Below are 18,771 nucleotides of genomic sequence, written 5' to 3'. Positions count from 1 at the left end.
CGCCTGTAATCCTAGCACTTTGGGAGGCTAACGTGGGCGGATTTCGAGAGGTCAGGAGTTCGAGACCAGCCTGGCCAACATGGCGAAACCCCATCTCTACTAAAAATATAAAAATTAGCCAAGCGTGGTGACATGTGCCTATAGTCCCAGCTACTCGGGAGGCTGAGGTAGGAGAATTGCCTGAACCTGGGAGGTAGAGGTTGTAGTGAGTGGAGATCGTGCCACTGCACTCTAGCCTGGAAGACAGAGTGAGACTCCTTCTCAAAAAGAAGTAATAAAAAAAACCTCCTAAATCATAATCATAACCTACAAAGTCGTTAGCTCCTCTCTCACCTAACTGCCCACACATTCTGCTCCATTGCCCGTGACCACTATGCTGTGGCTACACTGATTTCCTGGTGGTCGCCGCCCAGCACACTAAGCACAATACTAACGCAGGGCCTTTGAGTTTGCTCCGTTCTCTGCCTGGATCTTCTTTCCCAGATGCTCACATGGCTTGCCCCTGCCCTTCTTTCACTTCTCTTGTTCAAATATCAGCTTCTAAGAGAGACACCTGCCCTAACTAGCCACTGCTATCTAAAGAAGTAACCTGATTTTTTTCCTTGACTACCTGACAATAAAGTATGTAGTTATTTACGTATTTCCTGTCTTTCCCACTAGACTTTAAGTTTCACGAGGACAGGACCCTTTGCAGTTTATGTTCAGCGCCTCTACCCCACTTACTACGCCTGCAGCATAATACACACTCAGTGCTTTGCTGAATTAATGACAGAATAGAATGATAAAATAAGGCAGGAAGGAAACAGAGCAATTAGGATAGTTGGCTTTCCACAGGATATCACCTGGTATATCCAACACTCAAAGTGCAACATGCTACTTTTCTAAAACCATCAAATGAAGTAATATATTTGGCATCCTCAGCAAGGTCACACTCTTGGCATTCAGCTTTATGCATTTAATGCAGTTTGCAAGTACAAACTCCCATGTCACTTTCTGTTTGGAAGGGAGAATATCAACATTAACAATTCCTAGTTATATCATTTATAAACATGCAGATGTGGATTATGAAAGATTAATGCATTTTAGGATTAGTGAAGGCATTCCGTTTGTCTCATGCCGAAACCAATTCTGTTCTTCATTAGTCAATGGCAACCCATATCACCCTGTTATGGAAGAGAAATCAAAGGTGCAAGTGTGTGAATTGAGAATAAGTGATGAAACTGATCAGTAAGAGTCTTAACGGCTATAATCAATCAACACATCATAATAATCCTGGCTCCAGGGTTATCAGAAGACTGGGAAATAAACCTAACACTCTCTATAAAATGGTTTTGTTCCTTCCACAATTGTTACTTATTCTCTTTTAGGAAACATGGTGATATACCAGAAGTTTGTGAAATCAACTTTAGGAGCATCTTGACTCTAAGTACTATTCATTTTCCCACCATTTTCCAAAATGTACTCAAGTGATTTTTGAAACTTTTTACTTCTAGGCTAAAATTAGTTCATAAAAGCTTTTGTACCCCTCCATTCTGAATCTTCATTCTCAGCGAAGGGAGAAGGCAGCGGGTCAATGCCAACAGCATTTCCACAGAGGCAGCACACACAGAATCCAGACGCAGTGACACTCAGCTGAGCAGAGGTTCAGAGCAGGGACAGCCTACTCAGCTCAAGAGTGAAAACAAACAGAACGAGGTGTCTGAAGTGCTTCTCCAGCGAACAATGCAAAAAAATAATGGAGAAGTGGGAGTAGACCATTAGACCCACCATGAAAACACATGAGTCACTGCTGAGATTGCAGAGCAAGAAAAAGGCACATAATATTGCCTTGGTGACACAGGCTTTCTTGTGTTTTCATACGCAGAAGAATAGAGAAAGGGAACGGAAATTGACAGGATAATTTAAACTGAGTTGCCCAACTTTTTTTAATTAAGAGAGGAGCGAAACCAAGTGGGAATTTGTATTTTGATAAATTTCTATTGTTTTCTTATTTCTAAATGTGGGAGAAAGAAGAGGAGAAAAGGCTTAATTTGAAGTTTGCTGGAATGAAAGATTGAAAAGATTTGTGCTTTTGAAGAAAAGAATACTCATTCCCCACCCATCAGAATACCTGACTTGGGGTGTGGAGTGACCTCTGAAGGAGAAGAGTAGCTCAGAACACTGAGGCAGTTCTTCAAACGCAAGGCCTTGGCCACCAGACAGCAATGGGGAATCTGTCCTCTAGAAACAGCGCTGAGAATATTCATGACCCATGGACTTGCTGAGTTTCCATAATCAGGATCTTGGCCTGAATTTTAAAGCTGTTATCTTAAAGTGGGAGGTTCTGTATCACACTACCAATAACTAAACCATACAGAGATGCAACCCCGTCTCTCAAAAAGACAAAATATACAATTTGCTTTCTTAACTATTGCTAAGCAGCATTTGGAAGGGAATGGAAATAGTTTTGTATAACATCCAAATATTTTACTTTGTCAGGGAAAAAAATACTGGCTTAAGTTCTCTTTGGTTTGTAGAACTGCTGAATTGGTTTTCTGTGCTGCCACAGATTAAAAACATGGATATATCAATGGCATTTTGTGTTAATTTTTTTTTTCCTCCTCGGCTTGCCAATAAGCAGCATGCATCTTCCTTGCAACAAGCTGTTGCAGGATTTCCACCTCCAGTGAAGCCAAAAAGGAACATTCGATAGATATTTAAAAATAAGATTATTAGGTAAGATGATTATGCAGACTTTCAAATAAAAAATTTCTGTCAGTACAAGAAATGCCATTTTAGAGGGTCTACTGCTAATGTTATCACGAAAGGACACTGGCTAAGAACCATTTACATATAGAAATAAACTCATGCTTTTTACCCTGAGTTTTATTAAGGCCAAATTAAAAAGTAGAAAGTTTATTTACTTAGGATGGGCTTGAGCCCTAAGAGATCTAAAACTCCAGGAGAAATGGGTTAAATGAAAGAGAGACATTGGTTTGCATCCTCAATTGTTCATCTGATAGGTACTAATCTTGACAAATTAGACCAGGAGCTATCATTTCCTCTCACTGGAATCCTTCCTGTTCACTCTGGACTATGACTAACTCCTAACTGAGATTCATTTTTCTCTTTCCCATTATAGCATCCTTCCAGATTCTGCTTGTTTGAATGTCAAATTAAGCAAGAAAATTAGTTTTTTGACCAGAATATCTTCTTGTTTGTATCTGCAGCTATATCGGCTGGTAGAGAAATCTACTTAGCTCTCACTTGCTGAAGGGTGGGACGGGGTGAGCACTCACACAGAAGAGCTCTAAATATACCCCAGTGCTGCCAAACAGTTCTTTTCCATATTTAATCCAATACGTGCCACCCTTTCTAGAACTCATGCTTTTTGTCTGAGATTTTCCTGAGGGGCACAGATTCATTATGGCTGGTTGGTATGCTGGATGCATCTCTCGCCCTCTAGGAATGGCCATGATAAAGCTGCAGAGAATTAGGCTCCACTATAAAGGAACTGGTGCTTTGTGGCGTAGGACGAGCTCTGACCAAGCGATTTCTTCAGGCTCGTCACACCTGTGATCCTTTTCAAAGGACAGAGACTGAAGTTATTCACTGGGTATGAGTTCACATTAGCAGGTGCCACATGCTGTGCACTGTGGAGGGGCTCCTGGAAGAGGCTACCCCAGGTGGGAGGCGGCTACCCCAGGCGGGAGGCACATGTGCAGAGGTGATCACTGGAGTGGGGTGAAGCGCAGCTGGCTGGAGAGGGAGAAGGGGAGGGGAGGTATCAGTAGAAAAAGATGGGAGCAGTGAAGGTGGCTCCTGCAATGTGAGTGAGATTCCTTCTGACCTGTGCCTCCTGGCTTCACAGTCTCAGCTCTGAAGCCGCCCTGACCCATCCCTCATGCCCAGCCAGCCAGCAGGTAGTCTGCCGAGAGGCCAGGCGGCAGGTGAGCGCCTCAAACAGCGAAGCACGAAATGTGAAAAGAAAAGCGGTTCTACTTTCATATTTGATGCAACTCTATTTTGTTTCTGTCTATGATAGCTAGGATGATGTTGCCTTTGATTAGTCTTACCTAATACCAGGCAAGAAGAACAATAGCCATGAAACAAACAGCTACTCATTATGTGCTAGCGTGAAGACCTAATTTTGTGTTTTTGACCCTAATCTATTATGATCAGTGGCCTTCTGCTGCCAGATCAAAGTGAGTTAACTCTACTTACACTGGACTTAGTACAAATACCAAATGCCTAATGCCAAAAAAAGAATGCGGAAAAATCTATTCAGGAATTTTCAGTTACTATCCTTAGATCTTCATTAATAAAACAGATGAGCTTAGTTTTATAAACAAAAGTAGCCAGGCTATGAACAGTTAACACCTGCCTGTCCATTCCTCACCCCCATGGTGAGCTCCCTCTTCTCAATATTTAAACGCTGCCGCTGCTTACAGCACATGGAGGAAAAGCTGACAAAAGCCTCTGGCCAATAAAATAAAAAAATTTTTTAAGTTTGGCTTATTTACATTTTTGCTTTGTTAGTAAACTGGAATGGCTGGCTCTGGAGGCAAGACAAGTGAAATTAACATCCGCAGAATCTTCTGGCAACAGCGGTGCATTCAGATGCCGTGCTGAGTCAGCTTCCACCATGCATTAGGGGCAATCAGGCCCAGCGTAAGACCCAAGACCTGTTCAATACACATCCAAAACACAGCAGCCCTCCTTACGCCAAAGTGAAAAACGCTAGGATATAACCCAAGAAGCAGTGTAAGTGCAATGTGATGGGGTCATTTACTAGAATATCAGCATCATGTCTAACATCACACATTTCAGAATTAACTGTACCTGACATTACATCTACTTAATTTAAATGTATAGTATATGAATACACATTGCCAATTACAAAGATGGAGCTATTTCATTTCTGTCTCTAAATATAAATACATCAGTATGAAGAGGAGAGAGAATAGGTAAAAAACAAGAAAATTTGTGATGGCACTGGAGGGAGAGTATAGCGTTTGTGTTTCCGTTCTCAAACGCTTGTTTAGAGTCAACAAGCAAGCCTGAATTCTTTACCTTCTAACTATAGAGAGCTGCAAAGCTGGAGCCCAGGAATGTGCAAACAAAGGGAGAGAATCCATGTGGCTACCTAACATAAAAAATCTCCATTCTGCTTCTCCAAAGAATGCAGGAGGAAAAGCCCAGCTGAGTTAGGGATGTGGCGGGGCAGTGTTGTACCAGTGTATCACAGTAGTGGTTCCCATGACACTCACAATGTTTGTGAGGCAGCAAGATAGGAGGGCAAATCTGCAGTGGGTGGAGGAACAGTTTAACAGGCAAGAAACAGAATCAGCCATTTGGGATGCTTTACTGGGCTTCGTTTATCTACCTCTGTGATACTTCTCATTAGCTGTCAATTACATTTACCAGGGTAGAGATGGAGAAAAATGATTGTTCTTTTTCAACACATCCTAGGAAAGCAACATCAGGAAGAATCCCCTGCAACATTTGGCTTTACGTCATCCCAGCCATCAGCTACATAACAGCTGCACATTTTACAATGACTTGTTGGAGAGACAATGATTGAAAGAGCCAGTCTGTGAGACATGGAGAGGAGGTGATGAGATATGGCAGGAGGCAACAGGAGAGAAGAGAGGCCAAACACAAGTTGGTGCTGGGAGTAAGAGGAAGGAAGGGGACAGGAAGAAAACAAAAGACTACATATAGAAAAATAAAGGGAAATTCCTAACAGATAGCTTGACAGTTTGAGTATCACGCCTGGGAGAGCATGTCGTCTCTACATGGCATGTATGGTTCACTGGCAGACTCAGAACAAAATGAAGGTGGACTGCATATGAGCTTGGGATCTGATGTATAGATACACACCATTTAAATATAAGGATTAGAGATGGGAAAAGGAGGAGGGAGATGGGCCTCATTATTCTCTAAAGGAAGGTGTATTTGCATTTAGGTGAAAGTAAATATAAAACAAAAAGCAAAGACCAACTTTATGATCATCTCCAAAATGTGGTTTTATTACCTATGACCAAGATCACACAAATATATAACATAATGCACGTTGGATAACTTAATATATTTAATACTTCTCAGAGAATAAGGATATGAATCTTAGGGAAATGATTTAAAAACTTCGAAAGGACAGGGTGCCTAGGTGGAGGGAAATGGAAATAGAAGACAATCATTTTTTTTCCCCAAAAAAAACCTGTCATGAGCTTTGAGTAAATTCCATTAAAATAGCTGCATATAAAATGTTTGATGAACTGTTATCAAAAATTGACACTTGAGTGCCCCTCGGCTTAGCTGTGGGAACAGAGAGAAGAGAAATGGGTAATACCTGGACTCAAGCCATGGACTACTCCCCCAAGGTCTAGGACAAGGTTACTGAGGGTAACCTGGCTCCTCTGTATGAATGAGAAAATGGTGCCCCTTCCCACAAGAGGGCAGGTAGATGTCAACTCCCATTCACCACTCAGACCCTGTGCAATGAGCACCTGTTGAAGTGTTTACAGCAGCCCTGGCAGGGGCCACTGGGCAGGAAGTGCTGCTCACAGTTAGCTGATGTGGCCTCCACACAGGCAAAAAGAGGGAAAATAATCCAGGATTTTATACTGCATCTATTGTTAACTTTTCTGTGTGGCAGGCAGGCGGTCTAGCATAAATGTTTGCCTATGATCTGAGAGAAGCAGGGGCTAAGTGTTCAGCTAAAATTTTCACGTGTAGAGACAACAGTAGAAATTCTGTTAATCTCTGGGGTACAGTCATTTCTCTCTCGTTTTCCGGTCTTCCTCTTAACCTTCTCAGGCTCAACCTCCAAGAGGAATGTGGACTTTTTTTTTTTTTCTAGAAGAAAACTGAGCTCAACTCTGTGAAAATATATTATGCTTTCATGGCTAGCTCTAGCAGTCCTACTGAACTACCTCAGCAAACACACCAAGTCATCACTGGGAACAACATACACGTCTTCTGAATTGCACAAAAACACCACTGGATTAAGAACCAGAAGACTTACTGCCTAAATCAACTGTACAACTCTGAACAGTAATTGTCACAGACAGTCTCAGTTTGAATAATATCCATAATGGTGAACGTAACATCGTAAGAATCAACAAGCACTGAGTGCTCCGCATGTACCTGTCTCACGTGCAGTGACACATTTAATCTTTGCATTTCCCCCATGAGGTGGGGTTATCATCTTTACAGATGCAGAAACTGAGGCACAGAAAGGCTTAGAAGCTTCTTCAAGGTTATATGGCTAGTATCAGATAATTATGAAAGTCCATCAAGTTCAAATGTTTGTAATTCCACTTGGGAGAAAGGTGAATAAATGCCAAAATTGCTTATCAGATTTTTTAAGAGGTTACTCCATGGCGAATATACTAAGAAATGTTCTATTTGTCATATTTATATAATCTAACCCCATGTAGCTTCGCATTTAGCAAAGACAGTTAAGAATTTACTTGAAGAATATGCCACCAAAAAAAAAAGGTGGAGCTTTTGCTGCCTAATTTCTTCCCGGTACTAAATTTCATTGAATAGCTTTACCAAGCACCATATAGAGGTCGGCTACAGAGGAGCTGACTTGGAATAGTACAGTGAAGCAATATGGTGGTTAGTGTTTCTGACACAAGTTTAAAAAACAAACTATACATTTTAAATAACGTATCCAAGAAAGTGGAAAGCTTTCTAGGAGTTAGCAGGGAGAAATGGTAGTGAGGTCCTTGTGCTCTCCGCCCGCACGCATCTGCAGTCACTGCGAAGAATGGGCATCCTTTGAGATGGTGTATAACCCACTCACCAGCTTTTACCCTGTGCAAACCAACTGAACCACAGACTCTGAGGCCAGTTAAATTTGCTGAGCTACTTCCTCTGTAAAATACTATATAATGTAACACCTGATACCCAGGATCACATGCCCGAAGTGAGCTTTTCTGTTGGGTTTTATGTTCTGTATTGCATCAAATCCAAACAATGAATATACAAGTTTAGAAATCCCCATTTGAAAGGACAGACATGTGGAAAGTCTTCAGATGGTTAACTACTCATGTCAGGAATTTAAAATTTAAAACCATTATATCTTTATACCTCAAGAAAGTTTTCACTTAGGTTTTTAGAAAAAGTCCTTTTGACTCAATTTAGAATGAAAGAGTAAGCTCTTTGAGTAACGCAATATTTTACATATAACTTTCCAACATTTAGGTAGGTGACATCTCACAAACCATCTCAACACCAAAAACTGTCTTAAAAACTCTAGACTACAGAGTATTCATAGCATTAAAAAGTTAAAAGCAGCAGATAAGTCCAGGTTATTACAAACACTATGAGGACAAACATATATCTTTGAAAGAAAGATAACATCGAAATGCTTTAATCAAAATGCACTGAGCGTATACCTATACCAAATTATAGATGAATCTTAGAAACGTTAACGTTTAGTTAAAAAAAGCAAATTTTAGCCTACACTACGAGTGGGTTGACCATATTATCTAACCTGCCCAAGACCTTCTGGCTTATGCCGCTATCCTACTGTAATTGTTAATAGTAGCCCTTTGCATGCACAAAAGTGTCTCATATTGGATGATAAATTATAGTCATTCCAAATATAATACATTTCCATAAAGCTAAAAACTTAATAAACCAATATATACTCTAGGAATGTTTGTAATAAAATTCTTAGAAAAAAACCTAAAAACCAAAAGAACAATATTTTTAAAAAGATTAAAAGGATATTTGAAGTGAGGAAGAGGTATAGAGCTTGGGATAAGGAAGAAATATACAGGTAGATACAATGGCATTATGATACTCTAATTCTTAAACCGGATGGTGAATTCATGAATGTTTATTTGATAGTTGATGTTTCATAATTAGTGTGCTATGTATGTTCTTTTATTTAGAGATATATATGTGTAATATTCTAAACATTCCACAATACAGTTTTTTTTTTTTAATATAAAAGAGGTGAAATGTTAAAAAGCACCAAAACTAACGCCCATGATTTTGGAAGGATAGAATGAATTATCTGGTTTGGTGATAAAGGAAAGCTAGTTGTACGGTAGACTTGAATGGATGAAGTTTGATATAAGAAAGCTGGATGAGGATGAAGTAACTGACAAATGAATAACCAAATAAATAACCTCGAGAACATAATAAAGGGAGAAGATAGAGGCGATGCATGACAAGTGAAATAACTGAACACAGAGTTAACCAGAACATGGGCTCCTTGTGTCCAAGAGAAGGCACGAGTTTGTATCAGTAAGAACGCCTCGACCATGCTCCGCCTTGACCAGTGCCTGCATGTGATCAGACACTGATAAGTATAGACCGTAGAAATGTTTTAGAAAATAAATGCTGTGGCAAGTATTGAATAGAACCACTAAAAAATAAGGCCAATCCTCATCAACAATCCCACTTTAGTGGCACTCATCAACAGAAGATCTGATGTAAGAGAATCATTACAAAACATATGCTAAGAGGATAAATAATACCGTTTCTGGCATAAGTTAAGGTAAATACGCAAATTGAAATTAACGAAGTAATTGGTCATTTTATTAAAGGGGTAGTTATGATCACCTGTTGAATATCTTTAGGAACTGGGACTCTCGTATGCCTTGGTGAGAATTCAGTTATACTCTTAATATGTGGCCACTAGGTTTTAAATAGTAAAGTAATGTGAGTTGCTGTTGATGAACATGAGATCTCTCTTTATCACAAAGTAAAATAATAATTGTCAGGAAAGTAAATACCTGGGATACTCGCAGGAGAGATTGGGCCAGATCGAGACTGGTTGCTTCCTACAGGAGAGCCAACAGGAGAGGGAGATGGGCCCCCCGGGATGCTGGAGAGATGAGGGGACGCATGTGGGGAGAAAGGCGACTGCGCCGGGTTGCTCTGATCCCCTTGGCTGCTCGTGGACCCGGATGCACTGACTGCTGAGCTCAAAGTTGCTTCCGTTCCCGTGGGGAGGTCATCAATGGAGCCAGACAGATCCTAAGAAAGGAAAAGATGTATTTATAGAGTGACACGTTTGGATGAATATCTCATCAAAAGACGACTTGAAAATCATAATGACGTCCCCTTCAGAGATGAAGGTTTTCTGGGTAACACCCAAAATAAAAAAGCATGGCCACTTTTTATTAGATTTTAATGAGGTCATTTGTAAGTTGAGCCAATAAGATCTTGCCTCTCTCCTAAAAAATGAGTAAAGTTGTACTTCTCTTTGATAAAACCATCCCCATACAGTTTGCCCTTCAGCTGTCAGCACCGAGTCCATTAGACCTGTTCAAAATGCCACACAACACAGACAGCACTCTGCCTGGTGACTTACCATAGGAATGGAATGCTGGTTCTTAAATGATTACTTCATAAAGTAAAAAACTACAGGCTTTGAGTCCTTTTTTTCAGAATTTGACATTGGTGGACTACGTGAATTTCAAACTAGGATATTGTAATGTAATAGCAGTCACAGTTTTCACCAAACTTTGTGATGAGAAAGTTTTTTTTTTTTTTTTTTTTTTTGGGGGGTGATGAAGTCTCACTCTTGTCGCCCAGGCTGGAGTGTAATGGCGCGATCTCGGCTCACTGCAAGCTCCGCATCCTGGGTTCAAGCGATTCTCCTGCCTCAGCCTCCCTTAGTAGCTGGGATTACAGGCACCTGCCACCACACCTGGCTAATTTTTGTATTTTTAATAGAGACGGGGTTTCATCATGTTGGCCAGGCTGGTCTCGAACTCCTGACCTCAGGCAATCTGCCTGCCGCAGCCTCCCAAAGTGCTGGGATTACTGGCATGAGCCACTGTACCTGGCCGAGAAATTCTTACAATAAAGTGCCATTAAAAGAAAATAGTAATGTGTGTATTTATATATGATATTGTGAAAATAAATGTGTTCGAAGTTAATATGTTGGCAGAAATGGGTCCTAATGTTATATCTTACTTTTTAATACCAATTTTTCACTGTCAATGCCATCTATATTTTATCACCATACTCTCTGAGGCAGTGATTAAAATCCCCATTGATACAGATACAAAACAATGGAAGCTCAGAGAGTCCAAATTACTGTTGAAGGTTATGTTACTGAGGACAGACTGTAGGTGCTAAAGACGAAAAGGGGAAGATGAGAGAGGAGGAAGAAGAAACTGTCTTCCGCTCCCTCAGCAGAAGAGGACGCAGACAAAGCCTTTACTTCAGCCTGCATCACTGGTGTGCCCCCCATGGCTCCCATGGAGGCCCCCATCAGCAGGTGCTCAGTGCATCCCCGTTGCAATGACTGGACTCCCAGATCACTGACCGAGCAATGTGCCAATGAGTTCTCAAGGCTGAGTTACAGCATAAAAGATACTTGTCCTGATAACTGAAGACTACATACTATAGAGTGGAGTCAGAAATATCTGGTTATGCTACTGTTTACACAGCATATTCAATCCTAATAGATCTCCACCCTCTAAATTGTATCAATGTTAAATTTTACCTCACTGCTTGCAACTGGGACTTCTGAGAATAGGGCTTTAGAATCTGGCAGAGGAAAATGCTAAGATTCTAAGAGTAAACCTCGACCAGAAAGTACAAAAACAAGCAAGGGAAATCAGAGCTGGTTATAGCTCTTCAGGGTTTCCTGAAACGTCACAAAGCAAACTCAGGATTAGGATCCTAGTACCCTGGATAGTTTAGTTTATCTGGTAAGCATCTGTTATAGCATATAATTAACTTCTCTTTAAAAATCATATTATAAAGTATACCTGACAGAACCTAATCAAAAAGAGAAATGCTATAGAAAAACAAAATGTCTTCTGCTAAGAAGAATATCTTTCTAAGTAAAACAGAAAACGTCTTCATTCCACAAAATCTTCAATGTCCAATGACTGTGCTTATGGGAAACAACAGAACAGCAACAGAGCAGACTGAAGATAGCACCCCTAGAAAAAGTTCATCAAATCTCCAAAACAGAAGCCTGGAGTGATGGCACAGCCTGTGGTCCCAGCTACTCGGGAAGCTGAGGCAGGAGCAGTGCTTGAGCCCAGGAGTTCAAGGCTACAGTGAGCTACAAGTGTACCTGTGAGCAGCCACTGCACTCCAGCCTAGGTGACACAGTGAGATGCAGTCCCAGAAAAAATCCAAAATAAAATTAAGTAAATTCAATCCGATTGTTAGAATTCAAAGGTATATAAACATTTATGCTAATCCTTATGATTAGCAGAAATGTAAGGGCACGTGAGATGCATGGTTTTGTACATATTCAGCTGGTGAAACTTTATATTTAACTGGATTACTGGACTCAACAACAGAAGTCTTGACAGAGACCACGGGGGCTGCAAAGTTGAAAATGTTTACTCTCTGGCCCTTAACGGAAAAAGCTTGCTGACCCCTGATTTAAAGAACCACGTGTACTCACACCATCTCTACTGCCTTTGCCTATTCCTTGGGGGAAAAACAGGAATTAGGACAGGCCTCAGCTGAAATGCACCATAACTTTACCATACATCATGACTGGTACAAACTTTAACAGGAACAGGAACTTACTCCATTACTACATCCCCCTGAAAAATACTGAGTGACAACTCCATATAATCTTACTCTTTTTGAAGGGATCATAAAAACCCAGGATGGGTGATGGCCTCCATATCCAGGCCCCGACAGTACCCACCACACGGCAATGACCAATAAACAAGTGGCAGTCAGAGAACAGCCATCAGGCAGGAAATATGCTTTTCATGTTTCTCTAAAGAAAAAAAAATCTGGTAGATAACAAGATATAAAATCCCATACTATATATGAAGTTAAACATAGAAAGGACAAATCAGATTTAATTTTTGAAAAATCATCTATTGTAGTTAAATAATTTTATGCAAATCTCTCATCATAAAATCTGAAATTTTACTTGGAAGTTCTTGTAATTCTCTGCACAACCTACAAGTTTCATCCCCATTCTCCCTTAAAATTCCATATTATGGTTTAAAAAGTGACACGGATGGGCATTAAGAGGGCTTTACTCAGGTTGCAAAGGCATCAAAAACATTTCGGTTATTCAACAAGCTGATCAAGGAAGTATCAAGAGAAAAATATAAAAACAGTGGCTTTCTTCATGTTCATGTGTCATCAGAATTTCAGTGCTGACTAGACCTCAGTGTAACAGAAGAGTAATAAAAAGATATAATTATTATATTACTGTTACACACTCACGCAACTTTTATATGTAAATTATACAGAAATATTCCCACCCTGCAGATTGTTAGGGTATCTGTATGTAGAGCTATCTTAAAACATGCTAATAAAAGAAGTTCAACAGTGGTTTAAGTATTCAGCCTAGTTAACAAAGAAGCTCTGTAACTAATACTCCTCTAGAGGACAATTTAGTCAGCAGGGCACCAACTCTATTCTTCTTTTATAAGTACTATCAGATCTATGATGCCTGTAAAGAACAGAGAGACCTTACTGCATCTCATTCTACCCAAGGCACCTTCAAGCTACAGTGCTTCCATTTATCTTGCTGGAAAGCTGGCAGGTGTGGTAATTGCAGGCAGTCTCTTTTAAGGGGCTAGGAGAGTCCTCCTGCCCCATGGCATTCCTTAAATCAGTCCTCTTTTTGTGATGGGGTGATTGGCAAGGCAATGACTTCATGGGCTCTCAAGCATAGTAAAATCACTATTTTGCTATCATCATGTGATTTGGTGAAATCTTGCTATTAAGTTGGGTTTTCAGTATCTGACATCACTCGGAATACTGATTACTTTCTGGCACACCAAAAATAACTTAACTTCTACTATCGATGATTAATTTTTTAAAATCCCTGCCTTCAAAAACCAAAATCATGAAGCTGTTTAACTTTAAAACTTAATTTAAATGACAGTTTCCTGCAATGACTCTCCCTCTGTAACCATCATCCTTCCACTGTCTCTCTGCCCATGTAAAATTTTCATTCTAACCCTAGTGACAAGTACAAGAGATTTCACTGTGCTTAGAATGAAATGCCACCCAAAGCAATAACAATCTTATCAGACTTTGACAAGAGAAACATTCACAAATTAACATGCAGCATGAATATGTTCAGATTCTCTATGTTGGGGCAGGCTCAGGGAGGGCAGCGTCAGAAGGAATAAAGATGGGACATCCCACAAAGAAGATGCATGGGAAGGATTTTTTAAAATCTGCAGATAATTGAAATAGATATTAAGTATAAAGACTCTCTCATGCCTACAGAGTGTACATGATCCTCCCTAAAAATATTTTACATTACTACATGACGACTTGCTACACATCAAAAGACATATTTGGTTTTGATGGTATTCAATTTAGCGTAAGTTAGCTCACCAAAGGATAAATTCAGTCAATACTGGTGGCTTTACTTTCTCAGAGAACTGGGAATAAGTCAGAAAATTTTACTCCCTTGCTTAATTAAATAAGTGGGTTTTTTAAAAAGCAAATGAAAATACTCTAAGCTATGGTTCTCAATACAATTAGCTGATGGTATTAGATCAGCCACTCACAGAAAGCTGCCAAGCACTGCACACATTTGGGCATCTCTTGCTCAGAAGTGCCCCAGGAGAGCATGAGGATAAACACTGAATCAGAAATAGAGAAGATATTTCAATCAATGAGACCAGTTCAGGTCTCTTGTTTAAGGATTTTAATAGGATACAGTTAATGATTTCTCACGGTGACTTCCCATGGGTTTAAAGCACAGGTTGAAACGCCAGTTCAGTGGTCTTCAAAAAAAGTCTCTTAATTATCTTAAAAAGCAGAAGTAGTGTCTCTTCTCCTTTTTAGAATATTAAAATGAAATAAAACCGTGTACTTTTTCTTTTTCTTTTTCTCTCTTCAACTACACCCTCACCTTCTTAAGGGTAGTGACCTCTTGTGCCAAGTGCGGTGCTAAAGACAAAATGGATATGATTGTTCATCGGTAAATATCACTAAATTTATAAGCTCTACAGAAAAATACAGCTGCAAACACTATAGAAAGTAATCCAGCACATGCAAATATTTCTAAATATTTACCATAAATGCTCTACTGAAAACTATTGACTTAGCTATTAAAACTTAGCAATGAATTATCAGCCCTCTGTTTCTAATTAACATCCTGGATGTCAAGTATCCAGTGTCATTAGATTCTTGGTTCTTTAGAAAGACACTGCAAAATTACTTCACATCTTCCACCCTTATTTTGCAACTATCATTTTTGGTCACGTGATATGAATACACCTTGAAATTGATATGAGAATTGAGTCAATAATTTGACAGACACATACACAGTGTCTGTTTAATTTCCATGATGTTTAAAGGCTTTTTCTTGCATTAACCTGTGTTGTAATAGTGTTTATGTCCAGATACCTACCAAAGTCCCTGATGCTTTCATTTGTCTAGACAGCAAATGAGTTAAAAGCTCAGACTTCCTATCTTAGACCACATTAAAAAATAAAGCAAAGGCACCAGAAAAACAGAATCCCTGGAAAAAAAAAATCCTTCCAGGCACTAATTGTTAGGCCTTAAGAGCATCCTCTTTCCAAGTTATACATGTGTCGCTTTTTATTTAATCATGTCCAAATATGTATTTATTTTCTTATTATGTGACAGTATGTACAGTACACACCCTTAAGATGTACGAGGTCAGCTGGAAAAAAAAGGTTGATGTTAATTTAAAAATAGCTCTAAGCTCCAAAAATCCGTATCAAAAGCCAGAGATAACACAAGAAAAACTAATGAGCCAAAATTCACTTTAAGAGGGGTGGCCAAGAACTACTTTTGGGTGACATGACTTTCACCTGATACGTTTGTGTTATTTCTCAGGCAAAGATTCCATTATGGGTAACTCTAATTTTAAGGGGGACATTTGTAGGATAATCAGCTAAATTGACACTTTACAAAAGCAACATTCTGAGTTAGGCATACCATTTTAGATAAATATCATTGTAATGGTTACATTTTCTTTGGTATTTAAAAATCAGCATCTAAAATAAAAGCTGTTCTCAAAGGTCCTTGGGTTAAAACTCCTGATATGGAACGTGTTGCCATCCTAAACTTAGAAGAGGTATTACAATGCAAGTATGAAATATGCATCATAAAAGGGATCTTTCTTCCCCACTGCACAAGCCTCAAGGGGTTCCTAAAATAGTCTCAGTTTTCAAGCTCTTTTGAAGATTCTCCACTCTTCCACTATTAACAGTCTCAGGAGTTATGTAGACTAGAAAGAACAACAAATAGACCTCTCAAGATAGTATGGGCAGTAGAACTCAAAAATAATTTGATACGAAAATGTATTTATAAGCTTTTTTTGGGTATATAGAATCTGGGATTTACCTTCATCTGGAAGTAACGTTTCCCATCTTGGTTAGACTCCCAGGACCAGCCTCAGAAATGCTCATGATTATGGCCACGAGAATGCTGACTTTAGCAACAACTGATACCACCACTGATCAAGGGCCGTCTAAGTGCTCCAGATACTATGCATATTTTCTTACGTGAGAAAATAACAGCATCTTGTTAGCGGCATTTCATTGTTCCTACCAGTTAAAATGCTTTTTATCTGATTTTATCATACTTAAGTCCAACGAACTTAAGACTCTTCCTACCCACAAGTCAAGCCCCATGTCAGTGCTAAAACACTAAAAAGACTCGTGTGCGTAACTGCTGGCCCTTTATTATTCCAGGAACAATGATGTTTTGAAAACAAATTATAGTGTATGGATGAAATTAAAGCTTTATAAAAAAGTGAGATACTGAATAATGTGAGGAAAGGTATTTTTGTACTAGAGTCACCCTTAAGCAAGCCCTATCTAAGTTTTGTAGTTGGTGCTGTGGGATGGGTGAGAGGAGGCAGAGAAAAAGGGAGAAGGCAGTGTTGACGTGTGGATGACATTTTATATTCATATGTGGACTTGTACACTTGAATGTCCTTCTATCATTGAGTCTCAATGAAGAGAGACAAACCACACAAACAACAATGAAGTGCAGAAAATGCTCTGATGGAGGGTGAATTAGTAAGTGCTAAGATGACAGACCGGGTAAATGTCCAGGGACTGGGGTCCAAACCAGGAGTAAAGGATACTCTAGGACAGCTGGTGGGAAGGGGCACTTGGCAGGGAGAGAGACAGGAAGCAGAGGGGACAATCCACGAAGGCACAAAGGGCAGGAAGAGTGAGGGGAGGACATGCTCATTTTGGGACAGGCGGCACTTGGGATGCCCAGGAGAGAGGGTGAGGCTCTGGAGCCTGGCAGAGGCAGGCTGCGCATGGCCTCACGTGCTTATGCCAAGGAACAGGGGCCTACATTTTTAGGAACCAGGGAGCCACAGAGGTCCAGAAAGTGAGTCTTAATATTATTAGAAGAGGAAAAATTTGCAATAGGTGCCAACGAAGAGACTAAGAACACTTTAAACACAATTAAAATTGCAGGTACTATTTAAGAATAAATCTGTAAAGTGCTTTTTTAAAAATCTGTATATTTTTAGCATTATATAGAATTAAACAAATAAACAACACAATGACAACAAAATTGCCTGAGTAACTCTAGTCTGGGTTAAATAGCAACATGTTTTCTAGATTGCAATAATTTTAAGGATCGACATAGTCATCTGACTCATTTCAGGTCCATGTGAGAATCAATGAAAAACATGAGTTGAAAGATATATGCCTTAACCTTAAAACAGCCTGACAGTATCTAAAAACTATGACTAACATAGTCTTAAAGATTATAGTCTCTTAATTCTATATTCTACTCCAAAACTGCTGGTGATGACTCTCAAGGTATTTAGTTAGAAAGGAAAAAATCACCTAATAACACCGAGGAAGAGAGAGAGAAGGGTTTATGGGTTGGTGCTTCCCAAACATCATTGCCAGGTAGGAACCTATAAATATTAATGACCCATGTGCTTTTGAAAGTAAATTGACAAACTAACAAGACCTGTAAATATATAAGATTTAGACTTTGCCTACAGATTCCTGTTTTTATAACTGAAAGTTTACAATAAATCTTCAGGACAGAAAAGCCATCAATACCACCACTTCCATCTCTCATGGTAAAAAAAAAACCCACAACAACTTTACTGTTTATCTTAGAAGTACAATGCTTAGCACACAGAATCTCTAAAAATAACACAATAAAAAGGCATGAGCCTTCTGGAGACATTCATTTCTTCAGTAGTATAGCAGTAAAATGCTTATAAACATTAAGATTTATAGGAACTGTAAATAAATTAGCAACTTTAAAAAAATTAGGCAGGAATATTGCTTGATCCCAGGAGTTCAAGGCTGTAGGACACTATTGTACCTGTGAATAGCCTCTGCATTCCAGCCTGGGCAACACAGTGAGACCTCATCTCCTGGAGGAAAAAAACAAACAAACAAACAAACAAAAAAACCTAACAGAAAAACACACAACTCACAAATTGTGTGGAGTCTACTATGAAAAACAGGGAAGTTTTACTTGTAGAACATTACTAAACTTGGTTATTTTGATATTCTACCCATTCACATGAACCATAAGAAAAAATGTATTTGTCCTTCATCCTTCACTGAACTTTTTAACTTTCAATTTTGAAATGACTTCAGACTGAGAGTTCCTTTACATCCTTCATCCAGTTTCCCTAACAGCAACATTTCACATAACATGGCACATTTATCAAAACTGCAAAATGAACAGTACTACAACACTGTTAACTAGAGACTTCATTCGTATTTTTCCAGCTTTGCCACTTATGTCCTTTTTCTGTTCCAGGACCCAACCCACCATCCATGTTACAATGACTTGCCGTGTCTCCTTAGCCTCCTCCATTCTGTGACAGTTTCC

General features: G+C 39.4%; 1 protein-coding gene across 15 annotated transcripts in view; it reads right to left on the bottom strand.

The window, feature by feature from the left end:
• Positions 1-18,771, bottom strand: part of ARID1B (AT-rich interaction domain 1B) — a 434,368-nt gene that overhangs the window by 115,720 nt on the left and 299,877 nt on the right. For all 15 annotated transcript variants that reach the window (XM_016956518.4, XM_016956522.4, XM_016956514.4 and 12 more), the window contains one exon: positions 9,738-9,981. In XM_016956518.4, the coding sequence (XP_016812007.3) occupies positions 9,738-9,981 (244 nt within the window). The remainder of the gene's footprint in view (positions 1-9,737; positions 9,982-18,771) is intronic.

This window comes from Pan troglodytes, chromosome 5, assembly GCF_028858775.2.
Source record: "Pan troglodytes isolate AG18354 chromosome 5, NHGRI_mPanTro3-v2.0_pri, whole genome shotgun sequence".
NCBI classification, from domain to species: Eukaryota; Metazoa; Chordata; class Mammalia; order Primates; family Hominidae; genus Pan; species Pan troglodytes.
Note: the sequence above shows the minus strand (reverse complement) of the source record. Positions and strands in the feature narration are given on the sequence as shown.